Genomic DNA, 20,422 nt, shown 5'->3' with positions numbered 1-20,422 from the left:
TTATATGAGAATGATTTGAAAATGAGCTAATGTAGCTATCTGGGTTTAAGATGAGGCCATGAAATTGATGTAGCAGGACCTGGATTGCCATGTAAGCTGTGTATAGCATAGAAATGTAGAAATCAAGATTATTTTATGAATGTAATCTTTAACATTCATATCTAGTGACATACCCTTTTAGTTATTGCACAAGTCAAAAAACCCACAATATATTAACATTCTAATAAATGAATTTTGCCAATTAAAAAAGAAACCAAATCATTTCCATGCTTCTAATTTCAAGCATGTGAAGAAGTTTCTAAGCAGAATAGAAAAAATTCTGTAGAATTTTGCCCAAAAAAGCAGTTAAGATGTATGAATGCACACACACACACACACACACACGTGCGCGCACACACACATACATACATACCATATTTTCTGTAATTAGCATTAAATCTGAAAATAATTGAGATGGAATGATTTAGCAATTACAAGTTTCCTGTGAATTCAGAAATTAGGGAAGGGAATTTGTTAAAAATTAAGTAGCATTTATGTGTCTAGTACCACCACCGGTTTACCTGTAAGTGAAACATGCTCCTGTACAACAATGTAAACTTCACAGCAAGCCATTTTTACATTCACTAGAGCCAAACTTTCCATTTTCTTTAAATTACAACACAATTTTGAGCTGAAATTGCTGAACATACATGTAAGTCAACAATAAAAGTACAATTTTGTTTCACAGTGGTTTTTCTTTAACTTAAGTTCATTGTAAAAATTGTCTTTGCATTTTGTTTCACATTAAACTTAAGCTTCTAAGTGACTTCCTCTATAGTTTTTTTTGTTGTTGTTGTTGTTCAGATATGTTCCACCTGCTTGCCTTTTTATGCTTGGCATGTGTGTAGTTCAGTTAAGGTACAGTAGGGGAAAATGACTTGTTCTGTTTGTATTTTGATTCCTCTACTGTAGGAAGAAAATGTCTTTCATGAGATGTTGAAGCCTTCACTGCATACACAAAAATTGGTGGGGTGTGGAGTCCACATTCCCAGTGCCTGAGTAGTCCACCACCAAAGTCAGAGATTGCCAGAAAGTCACCTTTTTTTTTAAAAAAAAGTTTCTTCTAAAGTGTATGAAGATTGGTGGGGACATGGAGGAATAGCAAAGTACCAAGGCACAAAAACGCAAGTGCTACCCAAAGCCATATTTACAAAATGAAAGAAAATATAAACAATCATGCCTTTGGTACCAGGTTGAAACACCAGAAGGAACAGCAATTGGGATATTGCCTTGGTTCTACATACAATTCCACCTGCACCCCCGTTAAGCCATTTGTCAAAATAAATTGGTTCTCTCAAACAGGTTGGTTGTTGATTTGTTCCTTAGGCGGATAAATTGTGAATCAAAGCTTATCGGTCACCTTGGTTGATTAGAAGGTATAGCATAACTTTTTTCTATGTTTATTTTCTTTTATTGATTTTCACAAACCTCAACAACAAATTGCACATTTTAAAAGTTCAGGTTGATTTAGAATAAATATACACGTGTGGTTTTACCAATGAAATCAAAAAAGTTTCTTGAGCCCTTTGAGGGATGCAGGTTTCTTCCACGAGTAAAAACACTGTGTGGGCAACAGAAATTGTCTCCATTCCTTAATGTTGCTTCTGTTATTTAAATCCTAAGGTTATTTCAGCTTTTCTGTGGAAGAGAAGCTAGGGCAAGAAATATTTACGTGTCATTAACACAAAGGATGTCAATCTGGAAAAGGAGGTGGGAAAGATTTGGGAATAGAAGGAATTAGGGTAGCATGGCCTTGGGGGCAAGAAGACTGACTGATGCAAAGTGAGACGGGTTGGGATGAAGTTGTTGAAAACTGAACTTCATATCAGAGAGCAGAAGCTGTAACAGAGTGACTACCTTCTCTGGCTGTCTGCATGCCCTTGAAAGTCAGCGATGATGGGATGTCACAGTTGTGGGGGGAGAGTGGAGTGCTGCCAGCATGCTGCCAACCATGTCCAGCAACATAACCAGAAGGAGCAGCACTGTACGTCATATAAGGTGGCACTTGGGCTGGGGTAGGGTAAGGAGCCATGCTGGATGCTGACACAAAACTGCTGACGGCTGGGAGACCATTTGATGCCTGAAATGGACAGAAGAAAAGAGGTAGAGGGAAGAAAAAATAATTATATTTGAAAAAGAGAAATCAGGTTCTTAGGAAGAAGTAGGAGGTTGGCTTTGAGCAAATTATTTAAGTACACAGTTTGAAGATTTGGTTTCATATTTTGAGGACAAAAGGCATAACACAAATCCCAAGGAGCACTGTCATACTATTTTTCATTCCTCTGAGCTAGAGCAGATATTGGGTGAGGAAGAAACAATACTCATCAAGTTCCTTAGCACTTTGTTTGGTTATAGAAATCAACCTGCATTCATTTTCTCTGACTCTTTCCTTGTGTTTGTGCAAGTTCATAGTGAATGTTTTCCTTCAAATAAAGAAGTCAGCAGGGCATAGCTATTAGTAGGAATTCAATGCACATGACCTTGCTTAAATATGGCATAGTTAAGTATCTTAGCTTTCTTACCATAAATACCTGCTTGACAAGGGACAAGCAAACAACAGAATTTTTGTTTTGATTAAGGTTTTTATACGGCTCAGGAGTTATTAAAATCTGAAGATTCTTAACCTTGAAGGCAAGCAATAGGGGCAGTGGAGATGGTCTGTGAATAGAGTTCAGAGGTCTGTGAACTTGGATGGGAAAAAAAAATTTACATATTTATTTTCAACAACCTTTGGTTTCTTTTGTAAATTTATACTTTTGAGAACAACATTCTGAGAAAGGTTCCATAAACACCACCAAATTGCTAAAGTGGTCCACTACATGCCAAAGGATTTTGACATAATTGGTATATGGGTGATAAATTAATTTTCTATGAGGATTTTGTTTCAAGAAGGAAGTCTACCATTTAGAATATAAGTGATTACCAAACCATTTTGAAATTGTTTGGACAATTCATTCAAAAAGTTCTTGAATCAATTATAAATTTTAATATTACATCAATGAACTATTAGAAATAAATTTAAAATTGTTATTTTCAAAAAAATTACCATTTGTCAGATATAACTCCTTAGGAAATGGTGCACTTTAGAATATTATTGTTATTGTTACTATTAACACCACAAAAGACATCCTGAATTATAATTCTGACCCTGGCATGGACTTTCTTTATGCTCTTCAAATCAGTTCTACAGTCTACTTCAAATCACTTGTATACTGTTTAAAAAGCAAAGAATATATCTTATTTCTGAATGGTGACTTGAATCAACTAAAATTTTGACAATTTTTGTAATGAAAGCATGAATAAGGAAGTTTTCTTTTCTGAAAAATTTTCTATTATTCAAGATCCATCCATAAATGTATATAGGGTGTGCACACATATACACAAATATATGTATCTTTTATAAGGGAAATATGTATATATATGTACATATATTCATACATAAGTCCTAAATACTATATTGAGAGAAAAAATCAACTCAAAAGTGAAATTTCAATAATAAAAAATGTCTTTTCTCCATTAGATAATTTCTAAATTCCTTCCAAAGTGTAAAATCCAGTGATTCTGACTATATTCTAGTTTAATTTTCATGATTTAATTCAACTTGCTTTAATTTTTATTTATCACTTGTTGAACAAATTATGTTTTTTTGGTTGATGTAAACACACTCTATGATCTTCTGTCTTAAGGAATAACTGGGAAGTTTTACTAAGTGTATCATTATGCTTCTCTTAGGTAAATGTTAGAAAGAATAAAATACATTTCAAATGGAACTTCTCATTAAAAAATTCTTTGTCTAAAAAATGAAATACATAAAACTGGATTTATATTGTTAATTCTTTATGCTTATTCCAGAAGTAATGTGGTGACTCCAAAAAGTCCTATTACTATGAAGAGGAAAAAGTACTGAGAGATTTAGGAGAAAAGTTACAGGATAAAAGTCTTGGAGAAAAAGATTGCTGAGTGGCTTGACCTAGCCAACAATAAATTGAAGGATATTTTAAAGATATTTTTGAGGAATTGTCAATGTAGTAGGAGAAATTAGTTGCTGAAGGTGAATTTATTTCCCATTTTTGAAAGCTTCTTACATATATTGCTGGTCTTCTACACGGTTACTATGAATGATAAGCAATGAATTTCACCTTCCAGTTCTAGAGTTGTTCCTTAGCAAAGATATCAATGTATACTATCGCTACTTTGTATTCTGATAATAAACAAGAAATCCTATTTCCTGTGGGGAAATGAATAACATATAGCAGCACCCTTCTCAACTTTGAAAAACGTGGTATTACTTTTTTCCCATAAAATGAAAAAGGTTTATCATTGTATTTGCAATAATAGCTGTATCAAATAGTTAGCATATGCTAAAACTCATCATGTATGACACTTTTGTAGAGTGAAAAACTTCAGTCATCTTTAAACCTTGTAATTTTTCAATGAAGAAAAAGAATTAGGTGCAGGAATCCTATTTCTTCCCTTACCAACAACCATTTTCTACTTATTGCTTTTTCTCCCTACATTTTTTTTTTTTGCCACCTATTTGTCTACATGACCAACTTTTCCCGTGAAATTTCTATGTTTTTTTATTGAATCCTTCCTACCTTCTTAATGTTAATCCTTTCCCTTGTGCCTCATGTCTCCTTACCCATCATTGTTATGTTCCCCTCTGTTCTCTATTTAAACTTTTCCAGTCATATCTTGCTCTAGTTCCCACACCTCACTAAATACACCAAGGTTTCTCTCTGAAGAAAAAGTTCACTCTGAGCTTCTCTGGGAAACAATGCTGGCTAAGATTCTTATTTCATATAATACTTTCAGAACCTAGGGGGATTTGGAACACTGGAATCTAGCCAACATTGCCTTCAGGTACCTCCCTTCATGACTAGATTTACTAGCTCACGGTAGGTATGCTGCTAATTTGCTTCCTTTTTTCATGTCAACTCAGTTTCTGCATCTTCAGGGCCCCAAACTTGGTGTTTGTTAGGAATCTCGTTATTATTAAACACTTTATAGCACTTTAAAATTTGCTAGAGATTTTAGAGTCATTTTTATTATGTATTCTTCCCAAAACCCCTATGAGAGATGTTAACCTTGTCATCTTCTTTTAATAGCAGCACAGAAAGGCTAAATGACTTTCTCTAACACCTAGAAGAATAAAATGTTCCTTTAAATGGTTAGCCAGAAAGTCTTTGTTTTTTGGTTACACTACAGAAAGGCCTCACTTTTCAGAAAATGTAGTGTTTGTTTGTTTGTTTTAACACATTCTTAACTTTATAAATTTAGAGTTGGAGAGATGAGGACTGAGATTCTGAACGTTAAAGTGAGCCTGTCCCCTGCCACCTTTGTTATACATTCACTCTGGAAACTCCATAAACACTTCCGTTTTCTCACTATTGATGTAGAAAGTGCCACTGCTGAAAACCACATGTCTCCACAAGACAAAATCAATTGATATTTATGAAACAGCCACTGAAGGAGTAAAATTTTCCACAGCAAAGAAAGAAATACTACAGGTAGCCACACTATTTCTTTATTCCTCCCACTCAATCAGAACATAGGTCTAGACTTCCAGAATGTACTTAATGCTTTCAATGAAAGGTGTATAACCAATCTGAAAAGCTATACTTAGGTTAACTAAAGACTCCCAAATGTATATCATAAATAAAATAGAAGTAAATGCACTAAATTATTCCATTTAATGAGATTGTAAATATAATTTATAAATCAACCCATAATGTGGAATCCCCAGGGAAGAGTAAACAAATTTTCCAAATGAAATATCAGTAATGAAAATTTCATTTTTGAAAACAGCCTTACCTAATGATGCTATAAATAATATCTCAATCCCATTAGTCTCTTTTATATGTGTAGATTCTATAAAGACCTACAACAGTCTTCTGCCTGGTTTTGAAAACAATATTTACTAGTACTAGTAGAAACAGACAAAAGATAATTCTTTAGAAAGAGCACTTTTTTAATTGTTGAGATTTCTCAAAAAGTAGAAAATGAAACCCACTAATGTTAAAGGAAAGAACAAATATGAACTTGTACAGATTTCAGGAAACAGTAGAGGATAGAAGGGCCTGGCATGCTATAGTCCACGGGGTCAGGAAGACTTGTAAATGACTGAATGATTGAACAACAGTGTTAGAGAATAATATAGGAAATAAGTCTGAAAACATACTGTTGTTGAGGAAAGACATTATTAAAATGAAAAGGAGTAAGTTGCCACATAATAGAAATTAACTGAAGTTACTAGTATTCATATAGATTTGTGACTTCAAAAAGTCATAATTATTAGACTACCTATATGTTATTATGCCTTTGAATGAGTATGCATATTTTGTCATAGAATAAGAATTATCTTCTGAGTGGTCAAAATAATAAGAGCTATTGACAAATAAAAATTCTAACCTATTATTTAATCCAGAAGTCTTTGTATCTCTCTCCCACCTCAGGGAGAGGGAAAAAATGGAAGCTTGTTAGTATTCAAACAATTGTGACCACAGAAGAAACTAGTATGACAACTATCTGGCCATTGGAAACTATAGACTATTCTTTCAATTCTGGGATTTGTCTGTCCACTCAATAATGTCTCTCTTAAAAAAAATCCAGAGGAAGAGGGCCAGATCCCTTTACCCAATCTTTTATCCATTAAATAATTTAAAATTACTATTCCTTCAAACTCATTTGAGTTTGCTTTTTGTTGGCACTTTTGTAAAATAAACTTGTTTGCAAGTATAGATGTGCTTTACCTAGAATTCCAATCTCAAAATCATAAGCAAAAAAAAGCATTGGGATACATTAATAAATCAAGATCCCTAAATATTTTGTGCAATTATTTTTTCTGACTGCCATTCCCCTCCCTTAATTCAGTGTGTACTGAGCTGACCAAAAAAAAAATAAAAAAATCAGACCAAAAAACAAAAAGTAAAAATCTGATAAAATGAAATGACAGTTGTAATTATGGTTTCAACATTCATCAAAAAGGATCTTAATTATGTTTAGTTATCAAGTTGCAGATCTAAATGTCACTGGAGCATTGAAAACTATAAAGCATTGATGTTTTTCTGACATTTTATAATTTTAAAATATAACATTACCAGCTTTAAAAAATGTACAAATTGAGATATTTTTAAATCACCTTTTAAAGATAATAAGTTTTATGAAAGTATTATAATTGACATTTTTCATCATCAAAGTTTTGCTTGTTAATACTCTTGGTTAAAATTAACCAGTCTAAATAATACTTTCATAATTGAGAACATCACATATTGAAAAGAAGTGGTATTTTATCCTAAAATGAATATAATACCTGTGACCCAAAGCCAGAAAATCTAACTTTTAAGTTTTATTTTTTTTTCATTTAGGTAGTAAATAAATATCTTTTAAAAAATTTCTAAGAAACTTTGGAATGTCTGCAAATAATTTGCAAAGTAAGTTAAACTAATACAAGGTATCAATTAATTAAATAACATGTAAAAGGGCATATATGAGGCAAATTCCCATAATTCCTTGTTAAATCTTTTATATTATCTTACAATAGTCACCAAGGGTTATGTGTTCCCAACCAAAGTTGGAAAAGAACTAGCCATGAAAGAATAGAAGAAATGGAGTGAGAAGAAGAGTAGGTGTTTTTCTTTTTTAAGCTTAATAATAATCTCTTTTTTTTATCTGTGGATAAAGGCAATCTGAATTTATTAGCATTTATGTGCAAGCCATTTCAATTTGTCTGAGGTAGTAGGAGATATGGACTACTTGGCATAACATGCCAAGCATACAGTGCAGAAATGTTAAAAACACTATGCTGAGCTTTCCCTCACACATGGGAATATGTAGCTGAAATGTGCATAAGGCTCTAATTATGAGGAATCAAGCAGACATTCTTCAGAGCTTAAATTGGAAAGCAAAAACACCAGCATAGAGGAGCCAATCAAATCTATGTTTTTTGTTGCTGTAGTCTCATATAGAATCATAGAATTTGTGAGATGGAAGAGACCTCACTGGCCATCCAGTCCATCCCAAACACAAAAGGAATCTCCAAACTATAACATACCAGTGAGTCATCATCCACATCTACTTGGAGACCTCCATTTCTTAAGGCAGGTCATTCCATTTTTGGATAGTTCTCATTGTTAGGAAGTTTTTCCTGACATTAAATCTAATTTTGCCTCTTTCAAACTTTACCATATCACTCCCCTTCTCCCCAGCACTTACTACAATTTGAAAGTTACCTTGGTGGAGTTTTGTGACTTGAGCCTCAAGAATCTGGATTTTCCCCTTGATCTGATGCCTAGCCTTGGATAAATGATTCATCCCTGCAAGGTTACACTTCCTCATTTATAAAACGAGAGAGAGAATGTGTAATATGCACCTATACTGCACAGCAAGGAAGTTAATTATGATATCTATTGTGCTTATAAATGCCTAACAAATTGTGTAAATATTATAAATTATTACTTTGCCATGTAACCCCAAAAGGTTGCACACTTGGAAGTCAAATGTATTACCAAAAGCTTTGCATTTTAGATTGAAAATGTTGATGACATCTTCAAAAGTAATATTAAGAATGTTGTGCTTTTTTGGTCAATGAAAATATATATGTACACATGCAAGTATGTGTATATGTATGTATGAATTTTAGCCAAATAATTATACTACATGTTCACAATCAAAAGGTGTTTGATTTTCCAAATTCATACATGATTCTTTTTAATCTACAGAATCATTTTGGTGATAGTGAATTTCCTTCTGGATCTGGAAGTCAGAAAAAGCTGGGTTCAAAGTTTGCCTCTGATACTTACAGTATAACTATCAACTAATCATTTAATTTTTCTAAGCCCAAGTTCTCTGTAAAATGCTGATAATAATACCTTCCAGTACAGGGTTACAGTGAGGCTCAAATGAGATAAAGTGCGTAAAGTATTTTTCAAAAGTTAAAGTGATATATTGTTTAACATTTAAATTAAGTTAAAGTTAATATTAAAATATCCTGCACATTTTAAGTACTCAGATCCTTAGAGAATTAACAATGCACTCAAAGACTTCAAAGTGGTTGGACATTTTTCACTTCTTTAACATTTGCATTATTTTTAATTGTCTAAATATAATAATTTAGTAATTAGTTCCTTAGCAGTACAAAAGTAGAATGCAAATAGGAATATCCATGGGTTACTTTGATATATACCATCTTTTCTTTGGGGTGAAAAAAATCAGTTTTTAGCTTTGACTTTCTACTCCTGAGCACATATATCACTTATCATTTGACTTGATGTTTCTTTCAGTTCTGTGTCTGGTTCAGTTCTGAGATTTACTGAATCTGAATATTCAATCTGTCAAATGTAAGCAATTGTATTAAAGGTTCAGAATGCGTCTTGAAGCAAACAATTCACTGTTCAAACTTTTATACTTTTTATTGATTTAGCTTTATAACCTTTATGTACCTTACATATAAATAAAATTTATTTAAACTTTTAAAAAAGATCTACAATTTGGTTAAATGATAGGAAAAGAGACTCAAGGTCTTTTTTGCACTGAGAAATTAACTATAGAGCAACTGATTTCATCAGCTATAAAGAGGCAACCCAAGAGAACAATAAAATCCTTTCCATCTGTGTATTTCTCATGTTATTCAGAGGATGCATAAGAATGTCTATCACAGTCCTTGGAGATCTCCTGAAGATTGAACTCAAGAACATAATATGTTATGCTCCTCAATTCATAAAAGTGAATTTGATTGCTAAAAATTTAGCATTAATATTGTGTGTGTGTGTGTGTAGTCTGCTTCTTCAGAAAGATAACATCAAAGTCCCCTTCATAATTTTTGCTTGCCAACATTACTTTTAGTAGGAATAGAATCTATAAAAAGAAAACTCTTTCCTTATTAATAAATGTTTTGGTTAGGGTTATATATCACTGAAGAGGGAAAAATAAATATTCTGATTCTGGCCAAGGAGTTTAAAAAGATCTTCTAGCCTTCACTGGGCTACTTAAAAATGGTGTTACTTTGGACTATTCTCAAATTTGATATTCAGGCCCTTGCTTACCTCAGTGGATTGTAGGGAGAATGCAATGAGATGATGTATGTAAATGTTTTTCTTCCATTTTTAAGGTATTAAAGTGGGAGAAGGAAAGTTTTTGTAAAGGGAAAAGTCATCTGGGATTTCCAAGAGCTTAAGATAAGGAAAAAGCTCAACTTACATAAGTATTTTTTTTTTCAGAAAGAGAAATTTTTAAGACTCAAAGGTAAAGGCACCCAGTGAAAGCTAGGTATTTGGAGTTTTCAGAATTCTGACTAGAGGTATGTTTGGGGGAAGGGTGATATAGAAACATTTGAGTATATTTGTAACTTACAAGCCTGAGTATGTACTTAAGTGCTGAGTGTGTACTTAGCTGTTGAATTTAGATTTAAAACTCTAGGGTGGTAATCTTTATTTGGCTTGGGTTTTGTTGTAGTTGTTGTTGTGGTGGTTGGTCGGTTTTCTTTGAAAAAAAAAATGAATGCCTTAATACATCCTTTTGGGGGAGGGAAGGAAACAAAAAATTAAACAGTCCACCGCCATTCAGTACAATTTGAGGTTTTCGTTTGGTAGATTATGATTTGACCTTTAATCGGCAAATGCTAATTTTATTAAGTTTATCTAGTTGTTCCACTTCCCTGTGTGGCAGGTTTTGGTTTGTGATGGCCACAGTAATTCCGGGAAGTGTTTAAAATTAAGAATAAAGTGCATAATCCCTAAGCCAGAAAGTACCCGCAGACTGGTTGTCTTAACTCCCAAGTCAGCCACGGTACGCATTAATCAGAAACCTCTCTGCCAATGGGAGAACAAGTTGGGAAAGAGAATTCCAGACGAATTTGGAACTAGAACAAGAGATTCTCTATACATTTATTTCCTTTCATTTTGGGCACTTCGAGACACCAGAAAAATTTGCCCTGACTCTGGCATGATGTGTAGGATGAGTATAAGGTGTTGATGGTCAAGACTCAAACATTTTTCCCCACCCCCGGAAGGAGCTGCTTGTATCATCTTCCATCTCCTCCTTCTCCTTTCCCCTGTATTCAGAGCTGAGGACTACAGAATGCTAGATGCTGGGCTCCAGATCTGACAGCTTGCCTTATGCCTTTATCCAATGCCATCCTGAAATTCTCAATGCCTGGATCTGACCCTGTTATTTCTCCTGCTTTGCACGGAGGCTCTGCGCCTCCTGAGGGTAAGGTTTAGGAGTGAAGGCGAGGCTGGAAGAGATTTGTGATGTAAGAGGGCCTCCTCTGACTCTGGCAGCACCAAAACCTCAAGACTGTTCAGTAAATCCTGGGGCTCTTGGAGCTTCCATTCCAGCAGGGGTGAGTCATATGGAGAAAATATTTCCTCCGAGTTAGTGATCCATTTGTGATTCCCCACTTTAGGTTAAACGCACATGAATTTCGGGGGACTGGAGAGGTTCAGAGTAGGTGAGAATAGAGAAAGAGAACTTTCAGTTTAGTCAGTTCTCCGCCCTCTGCCCTTTGAAAGAACAAAACTGGAGGTTCCTGGTTCTTGACACGCTAACAAATCGGTATAGGGTCCTGACAGTAATTAGGGCCAAAATATTCCCTATCCCAAAAGTCATAAAATCATACGATTCAGAGTTGGAAGGAATTTAGAGATCATCTGCCGGCAAATACCTTAACTAGTCTCTCCTATTTTCGGTTTCCTGGCCTGTAAAATGGAGATTATCGTACCTATACCATAGGGCAGTTTTGAGGATTAAATGTGTGTAAAGAACATGGTAACACTTGTCAGTTATTGTAATTATAATTATCTAACTCAACCCCCTCGTTTTGCAGATGAGGAAGCTGAGACACCTAACTTGCTAAAGTCACACAAATAACGAGTCAGATTTCAAACTCAAGTCTCCTGACTTTTCACTGTACCATTGGGCTTAAAATAATACCCACTATGAACCCTGGTTCATCGGTCTCCGAGTGTATCAGCATCACTATCTTTCGCAAGACACGTTCGCAGGGAGATCTGTAACCTTCCTAAAAGTCGAACTTCAGGGGCGCCCCTTGGCCCTCTTTCTTTTCCTTACCTGTCCATATTTGGCCTCCTGTTCCAAAGAGCCTTTCTCCAGCCCGTTGACCGCGTGCGGGGCAGGGGTGGGGAAGTTGTTGCGGCCCAAACTGCTCCACTCTTCCACCTTTGGACTGTGGTAGGGGGAGCTGTCGCTCACTGTGGTGAAGTACAGGAGAAAGGCAGAAGTTAGGCAGGCTGAAGCCTGGCTGCAGCTGCATGAGGACGACTTAGTGGTCTCGGGGAGCACCTACACTCTCCTCCCAATCGCCTAGGATCCCCAGAAAGGAGCAAAGTGATGCCTCTAAATACCGAGCCCGCAGAATTCAGTCAGATTCCTCCCTTTTCTTTCCCTATCCGTCTCCAACACTGGGCCAAGCCATTTTTCTTGGTCTATTCGAATCGAAGGTATAACCATAATGCTCCACTCTAAATAGGTCTTGAATGACCCTTTTCCTTAACTCCTCCAACAAGATTTTTGCTCTAAAAAAAAAGTAAGACTTTCATTTTTTTCCGCCTGACTGTAGTGGAGAAAATGGAGGAAGAAACTTGAGAAATCGTGTTTTCCCGAATCAGGGGGAAAAAAGGAAGAGGCAAGAGGCATAGCCTCCCTCCTCTTCTCCATCTTAAACCCAAAGTCCGCAGGAGGCTGACCAAGACCAAGAAGGCTGCCTCTGAAGATGAAAAGACTGCCCGCATCTCCAGTCTTAGCGTTTGTTTTACAGATACCCTTCGGTATTTCACATCTATTGTGTAAATTGATGGAATTCAGGAGTTCTTAAACTGGGGTCCACGATCCATTGGGGTGGGGGATTCCTGACCTTGGACAAAAAAATCCTTATTTTCACTAATCTAGAACTGAAATTTAGCATTTCCTTCAATTACGAATTAAAAAAAAATACTCCTGAGAAGGAGGTGTCTCACTAGACTTGCTAAAGGGGTCTACAGCACAGGAAAAGTTAACTACTGATGTAAATACTTTTAAAGTCCTTTGAAAGCATATGAACAAATAATATGAATTGTACATATTTCGAATTGTTGACATGAGTGCCAACTTCTCCCAAGTGTACTCCTGATCCACATTGTCTAATACAGTTACAATTATACAGATTGGGGGTGGGGTGAGGGGTAATGTCGGGATGTGTGTACCAGTCAAGTGTCGGATATTAAGTATTTCTGAGGAAATGAGGAAGTGTAAAAATAAATAAGTTGTCCAGCAGACTAAAATTTTGATCTTTACAGAAAGGGTTAGAGAAAGAGAAGTTATGAAAGGGAGAGAAAGAGAATAGAAATAAAACCAGGTTCCATAAGTCGAAATTTTAGAAAGAGGAGCGAAAGGTTCACGAATCCTTTGGGTTTCCAATGGACATACACAAATGTAAGCGACAGAACAATTCTAAAAGTCATGCTTATTCATTCGCCAGCACTTCTCTATCGGTATACTTCTTTTAAAAGAGACACAAGGTTAAAGATAAATACACTTCGAAACATTTTATTTTGAAGTGATACGAATTGAAGAGTGAAGCTTTTTTTTAATTTCCATACACAAACATATGTGTGTGTATGTGTGTGTGGGTAACAAAGAAGGAAGGCTAAGGAGAAACTATTAGGTGGAATATTGGGTTTTTTTTTTTTTTCACCAGCAAGATTTTCAATGTTGGAGCATAAAAATAATCACAGTGAAGACTTTCCTCTCCTCACCCACTAATCAGAGAAACTGCCAAGTGACACTTAATCTAAGTAGGATTCCTGTGGGAGAACAGTTTCCTTTTCAACTTTGTCTACCCCTGTTGAATGGGTTTCCCCCATAAATGAATTAAGTCTTGTTCCCATTTGGACTGAGGCTAGGTTCCAGCTCAGAGCTGTCTATATCTCTTCGTCTTCCGTAGCAAAATGCAGTCGATGGGCACCAGTCAGCAGATGTCTTAAGAAATTGAGATCTCTCAGAGAGCCCCAATTCCTGCAGATCTCACACTTTCCCATGAATAGGAGCTTCCTTTAAATGTCATCGAGGTCAGTTTATCCTATAAATCAAGGGCAAACAACCCTCAGAAAGCAGCTTCCAGTGTTCTGTTCACCCTAACCTGGCTGGCTCTGATGAGGGTAAGAATTATGCTGTTAGAAGTCTTTTAAATGCTGTTATAGACAAGGGAATGAAGAGTCATGATTTTTGTTTGGTTACTGAAAGAGGCAACTGTGCCAATGTGGTGTTAATAAAGGAGGAAATAATTGAAGGTATCTACCCCTCCCAAAATTGAATTGCCCCTCTATTCTTTTCAAACGCATAGAGAGGTTGGACAAGTAAGGCTTATACTCCTCAGTCCTCAGCTATTATTTGAGATCTGCCTCTTTGGCACATTGACTTGACGGTGTTTTAACAGCTTAGTAAAAGAAAACAAACTTCGTCTACGGAAATACTGATCGCCTTGGACCTTGGGGAGCCAATCTGCCTGGCCGAGAAGACGCTCCCTGGTCTATCATTGCAGAAAAAGGTCGTGGGAGGAAGAACGTTTGTGTGTTAGGGGTGGGGGTGGGGGCCAGGGCAGGGGATAGAAAGGGAAAAGAAGAGAAAGGGGAACGACTCCATTGCAGCTAAAAGTGCAAAACCAAAACACAGCTTTCTACTCTGGTTGCCGAACTGAAATAGGTGCCCAGGAAGCTGAGATAAGAGAAAGACAATCGGAGGGCAAAAAGTACTAAGGAGAGAAAAAAGAAAGAGAAGGCACTGAGTATAAGGCATCTTAGTTTATTTCGCTTTAGACACAATGGTTAAAAGAGCTATTAACAAGATTTTAGGTAAAGACAAACAGCTATTAACAGATTGACATTATCTCCCTCCCACTTTCTTTCTCTTTCACCCCTCCCCAAATGAAAGGTAGAACGGAGGAAACAACAGTAATAAAGCAGAAAATTAGTCCCTGGAAGGGAGAGTCACACAAAGTAACCGATAGTTTTCTTTTTGGCTCACTCACTGTTTCATAAAGTGAAGCATAAGAATGAAACCAATTAGGTGACATTTGAACTTCCTGTCTGAGCAAATTTGGCCTGATTGCGAGAATCTGAGAAGGGGAACCCTGCAATTTCAATGCAAAGCCCCATCTCCATGAGTCCAGATCTGGGAGCTGAGTACACTATATTTGGCTTTCGAAGAGTTAGCTGGATCGTTTTCTCTTCTCCACTACTATTTAAACCTCAAGTTATACTGCCTTGGATTTTATTTTGAACCAAATTCTAGCAACAACATCTAGAACATATCGTGAAGCAATGGAAGAAGAAAGAAAAAGAAAAGAGACATGTGAAGCACGGGTGTGGTTGGTTAGGCTTTGGAGGCTGGTAGCTCGACGTGAAGCAAAAACATTTTTTTTTTTAAATAGTGAATTGGAATTGCTAAGCAGAGGGAGAGAGGACTTGCTTACTTCCCAATAAAAATGTCTTCCCGTTAGAAGGGTCAGGGGATAATTCGTAGATATTAGTTCTCCAAGTGGAGAATAATAAAGAGGTCTGAAGGTCCCAAAGAAGAGTGTATGGAAAGGTGAGGATGGGAAAAAGGTGAACATTGCTGCCACTATTCCCTCCCTGTCAGGCCCCATCCTCACAGTGGCCTGAACTTACCTTGGTCTGTGATGGAGCGTATTCCCAGGATATCCGTGACAGAGTGAGAAGAGGGCCAGGTTCGAGGCATGGCCATATTGCCGGGAATTCCCGGCACGCCGGGAGGAGTGGGTACTTTGGCTGCAGCAGCAGTAATGGGACTCGGATAGGAGTATATGTGGTTATAAGGCAAGGCGGGTTGCGGCGGTGGCTGATGCTGTTTGAAAGAGTCGTACTGGCTCTGCTGAGACAGGTTCCCAATCTTGTTGCGTAGGATTCGGCTGATAGAACTGACCGAAGGCACGTTGTACTTGTCACACACACCATCTGCTAGCAAACGATCACGGATCTCCCAGGCAAAGATTCCTGGGTCCCTCTGTTTGTAGGTCCGGATATGTTTCACCACAGTGGGCGTAGTGACTCGAGGTTTGCTTCCCCCAATCGCCCCAGGTAAGATGGAGCCGGTCTCATTGTAGCGCGCTAGTATCTTACTGACACAGCCATGGGATACCCTTAACTGTCGGCTGATGTCACAGGGTCGGATGCCCAATTGGGCCAGTTCCACTATACGGAGTCTGATGGCGTTGGGTAGAGGCCTTCCGTTCACGAATACCCCTCCCAGTTGATTGACCTCCCCGAAGGCTGGCTCTGCAAAAGAACATACACGAAAACAATGCGCGCGCTCGCGCGCGCACACGGACACACACATACAGCGTATTGTGACAACTGTCAGAGCACCACTCTTCCTCCTTCCCGAAGTTCTCAGAAGGAAAAAAAAAAGTCCTGTGATGGTCCCTCTAAGAGCCCTACGGGTCTATCAGCTGACACTCCTTCCTCCTCCAAGTCTCAAACCTAAGTGGGTCCCTCAAATCGCACGGTTCACAAGCCTCACTGATTAGCTGTCTGGCTGCTTCATCCCCCACCCTACTCCCGAGGTCCAAGCTCGCCAATTGATACAGACCCAAGCAATTTAAAAAATGAGAGGCACTGGAATTCTCAAAACTGACTAGAGGAAATAGGACACATTTCTTGGGATTTTTATTAGCCCATGGGATTAAAAAACTTCCTATCTTTCTTTCAACACCCTATGCTCAGCTTGATAGTTTGCCCAACCAGCGTTATAGACAGATTCGAAGGGAAGGCAAATAGTGTGCCCGTCTAATAAAATGCCACCACCAGTATTCTAGTGAACCACGATGTAAAAGTTCTTTTACTTTAATGGCTTTAATAATCACCCGGACAGTCATTAGATATGTCTGTACTACTGACCTTTAACTCATTGTTACAACTTGTAGAAACACGAGTAAAGTCAATAATAAGTAAGTTATAACTTACTTATGATTCTTTCTGCCTCTCTCTCTCTCTCTCTCTCTCTCTCTCTCCTTCTTCCCCTCTCCCTTCTTTACTCCCTCTCTCCCTATTTCCCTCTCCCCCTCCCGCCATTTATCCTCCCACCCATTCTGACAGAACAGAAAATTTCCCAGATACTGAACGCAGTCACTTACCCATTGCTTTGAGCACGACACCAATGAGGAGCCACTCTAGACTCCCAAGAACTAACTTTCACTATTTTCTCAGTGCTTCAGTCTCTTTAAGCTCAGGCCACCCGTCTCTCTCGTAGATCCCAGAAACAGACAGCAAGAACTTTAAAGGGGAAAGGAATAAAAGGAAGTCTGTGCCCCGAAGAAAGAGGTATGAGTTCTGCATTTCAATCTAAGCAGTAAAGTGGGCTGGGCTGAGTTGGGCTGGGTGTCTCTGCCTATCAATCACCAGTGACCCACCTCCAAGGAGGCGGGCCTCAAAGAAAACGACTTTGAGATTGGCTGTTGATGGTAACAGACAGAGTAATCCTGGAAATTCCTTCCGTTCTCTCTTTTAGGCGTGCTTTGCACCTGGATTACTAAATAACAATAGAAATGAATATTTAACATCTGCCCAATTGTAACTCAAAGAGAAGGCAAAAATCAGACTAAATATACGTACTGAATAGTTAAATTAAAACATTAACCATATTATGAAGAGGGGCACCGGGAAGAGAAGGGAACAACTATGTAGGGGTCAAAAATACATAGATTAAGTCTGTACCTTTTTAGGCGAATATCATATCATTGTAGTTAACACTTCAATTGGAAAGTGCTAGTTGAAAAAAAAAAAGAAAAGTATTTAAAATTATATAATCTCTAATGGTGCCATGACTTTGACACTAAGAACCACCTTTACAACTCCGGCATAGCGAAAGAAAGGTAGGCCCGGTGAGACCACCCAAATTCAGTGTCCGGGAGAAGGCTGTTAAGGTTCAATATCCTTTACCACAGAAAATCGTTACCCGATAGTGTTTACGTGTCTGAATTCAGAAGACAAGCTGGTGACATCACCTTATGACTTTACTTTAAGAAGTTCAGTGCCCCCACCAAATGACTATCTTCTCTACAGAAAACCTGCTGCCAGAAAGAATGGCCAGGTAGGAGAGAAGGGGAACCCAGAGTAGTCTTTAATTACATTAAAGCGCAATACTAAAGCTGTAGCAGGACAGCTGTGTTTGACTATATTAGTTCTCTAGGTAAAATCTTCACCTGGTACAAGCCAACCTTGTGGAACTCAGCCACTCGGAAGTTGTTTCCCATTAAAGTTCCAGTGTTTTGATTGATTTTTAAACTGATTTTTAACCAACATAATTGTGTTCAGGTTCAAATGTTCGGAAGAAGTGCTTTGACTTAAATCAGAAAGATTCGGTAAAAGAAAGATGAAAATGCTATGCCTCCGTTCTTGCCTGCGTGTCTGTGTTCTTATGTGTGCGTATGTGTGCACAAATGAAGCCAAACAACATACCTTTTTGGATACTTCTGTATTAACATAGAAATTGTAAAGGTCACGATACACACTCGTAGCAAAGATTAGTGTGTTCGAATATTGATGCTTTTGTAGATTGTGGAGGATGCTACTTAAATTGAAAACAAGATTGAATCTGACTGGCAGACTACATCTTCTTACCCATAATGATAATAGTACTTTACATATGAAATATTTTGCAATCTACAAAGTGGTTTCAAATACAGGATATCATTTGGTCCTTCTAACTATCTTGTTAGTTCTGTAGTCAATTTAGGTATATAGTTATTCCTATTTTATAAAAGAGGAGTCTGAGACTGAGACCTTAAACTGACTTTCTCCAGATCACCTTTCCAGTAAGAAGAAGTAGAAGAAATGTTTTCCTTAATAATAAGTAGCAAAAAAACAAAAACAAACAACCCCCCCCAAAACCCAGCACCAAATGCTCAAAACAAAAACAAAAATTAAAAAAAAAAAACCTCTTATAGGAGCTCAACTACAGATTCCATGGCTCTTTTTATATATTTAGATCCTTAATGGTTTACAGTCAAAATATCATGAAAAGTTCTAAAACTAGAAATAATGCTGACACATATTCTGTTTTTACTAAAGTCTTCTAGATTTTTAATCTGCCTTCATGGTATTGATACAAAAAATTGAGCAGGAAGCCCATCTTTTTAGAATATACTGATTTCCTTCAGTCTTTTACAAAGAAATTTTGAAAAAGAAATTCTCTTCTTGGGCCTTATGTTTAATTCAGTGGGAGGCTTACTTTCCTTCCAATAAGAAATGACAAATTTTACTATTTGAGAATTTATATTAAAAACTTGTCATTATTAAAGTACTTAATCTGCAAAAAAAAAATATATATCCCACCACCCCCACTAGTATGAGTTGAGTACAATTGTCAGCTTCACCTTGTACCACCTTACTCTCTTGACTGCAGTGTAAATGATTTGTGGAGATTGGACCAGCTTGGATGGTTTCCTTTACTAAATAACTTTGATAAGTAGGTTTTTCCAGTCGTCTCTGGTTTCCCCAGAGAGTCTAGTTTAGTCCTAAAGACTGGCACCAAGGTATTCCACATTTCTTGAGAGGGATTTAGAGGAAATCTCAGAGTTTACGCTGGGTTTCCCAGACGACACCACAGGTTCCCCTATCTTCAATCTAGAACATTTCCAATGCCTTTCTGCCTGATGTCTCCTACTTTCTATTTATTTATTGTATTTCGATTTAAACATTGCCTATTACCCATCTCTCCACACTTACCTACGCACCCCTCCCCTTGTCTACCACCCTTGGATGAACCGGCTACAAGCCTCTTTTGTATCTAATTTACCGCTCTCACTTCCTTAACACAAAGGTTCTGGTTCTTTTTCACCTACTCTGAATATGTGTGCCCAATGTGTTCTGTAAAAAGTGGCTTAGAGAAAAGGTTCATTTGCAGCGACCGTGTTTGACTTGTTTCCACCTTAGTGAGGCAGATTGTAAAGGTCAGCTCGGTTGCTTATCAAGGAGGGGAGAGTCCTGAGAGAGGGCAACGGCAAAAGGTATATATATAATCTGCTCCCGCTGACTAGACTGGTAAAGACCCTAATTTCAAACATCAAATAGTCAGAGAGAACTAAATTCCCAGGTCTACTCTCTTGGAGCAGCAGAATGAGGGGGCTGGAGAAATTTACTTCCAGAGACTGTATGTGCTTCCTGGAGAGTGAGAAACCGCGAAAAGAGATTGAAGAAGTGGGTGAGAAAAAATGAGAGCTAGAGAATTTTATTAGGGGAAGACATAAGAAATAGGTGAGACTAGGGATCCAAGTCAGTGTGAGGAAACAGAAGGGTCAATTTGGGTCTGATGCCTTGCTTTGTAGAACTTGGCTTCTCGTCCTGGAGATAACACATGGATTGAAAGAATT

The 20,422-nt window shown here is 37.4% G+C and overlaps 1 protein-coding gene across 1 annotated transcript; it reads right to left on the bottom strand.

The window, feature by feature from the left end:
- Nucleotides 1-134: 134 nt before the first annotated feature.
- Nucleotides 135-17,411, bottom strand: PAX9 (paired box 9). The gene is made up of 4 exons (XM_069082270.1): nt 17,186-17,411; nt 15,702-16,328; nt 12,109-12,248; nt 135-2,119 (listed from the first exon to the last, which is right to left on the bottom strand). Exons 1-4 carry the CDS (start codon nt 17,187-17,189, stop codon nt 1,865-1,867), a joined length of 1,026 nt encoding a protein of 341 aa, XP_068938371.1. The 5' UTR covers nt 17,190-17,411; the 3' UTR covers nt 135-1,864.
- Between the last annotated feature and the right edge of the window lie 3,011 nt (nt 17,412-20,422).

Source organism: Petaurus breviceps, unplaced genomic scaffold (genome assembly GCF_028583685.1).
Source record: "Petaurus breviceps papuanus isolate PSGF00001 unplaced genomic scaffold, PetGlider_PUasm1.0 164, whole genome shotgun sequence".
Lineage (NCBI taxonomy): Eukaryota > Metazoa > Chordata > Mammalia > Diprotodontia > Petauridae > Petaurus > Petaurus breviceps.
This window is presented reverse-complemented; position numbering and strand designations above follow the sequence as displayed.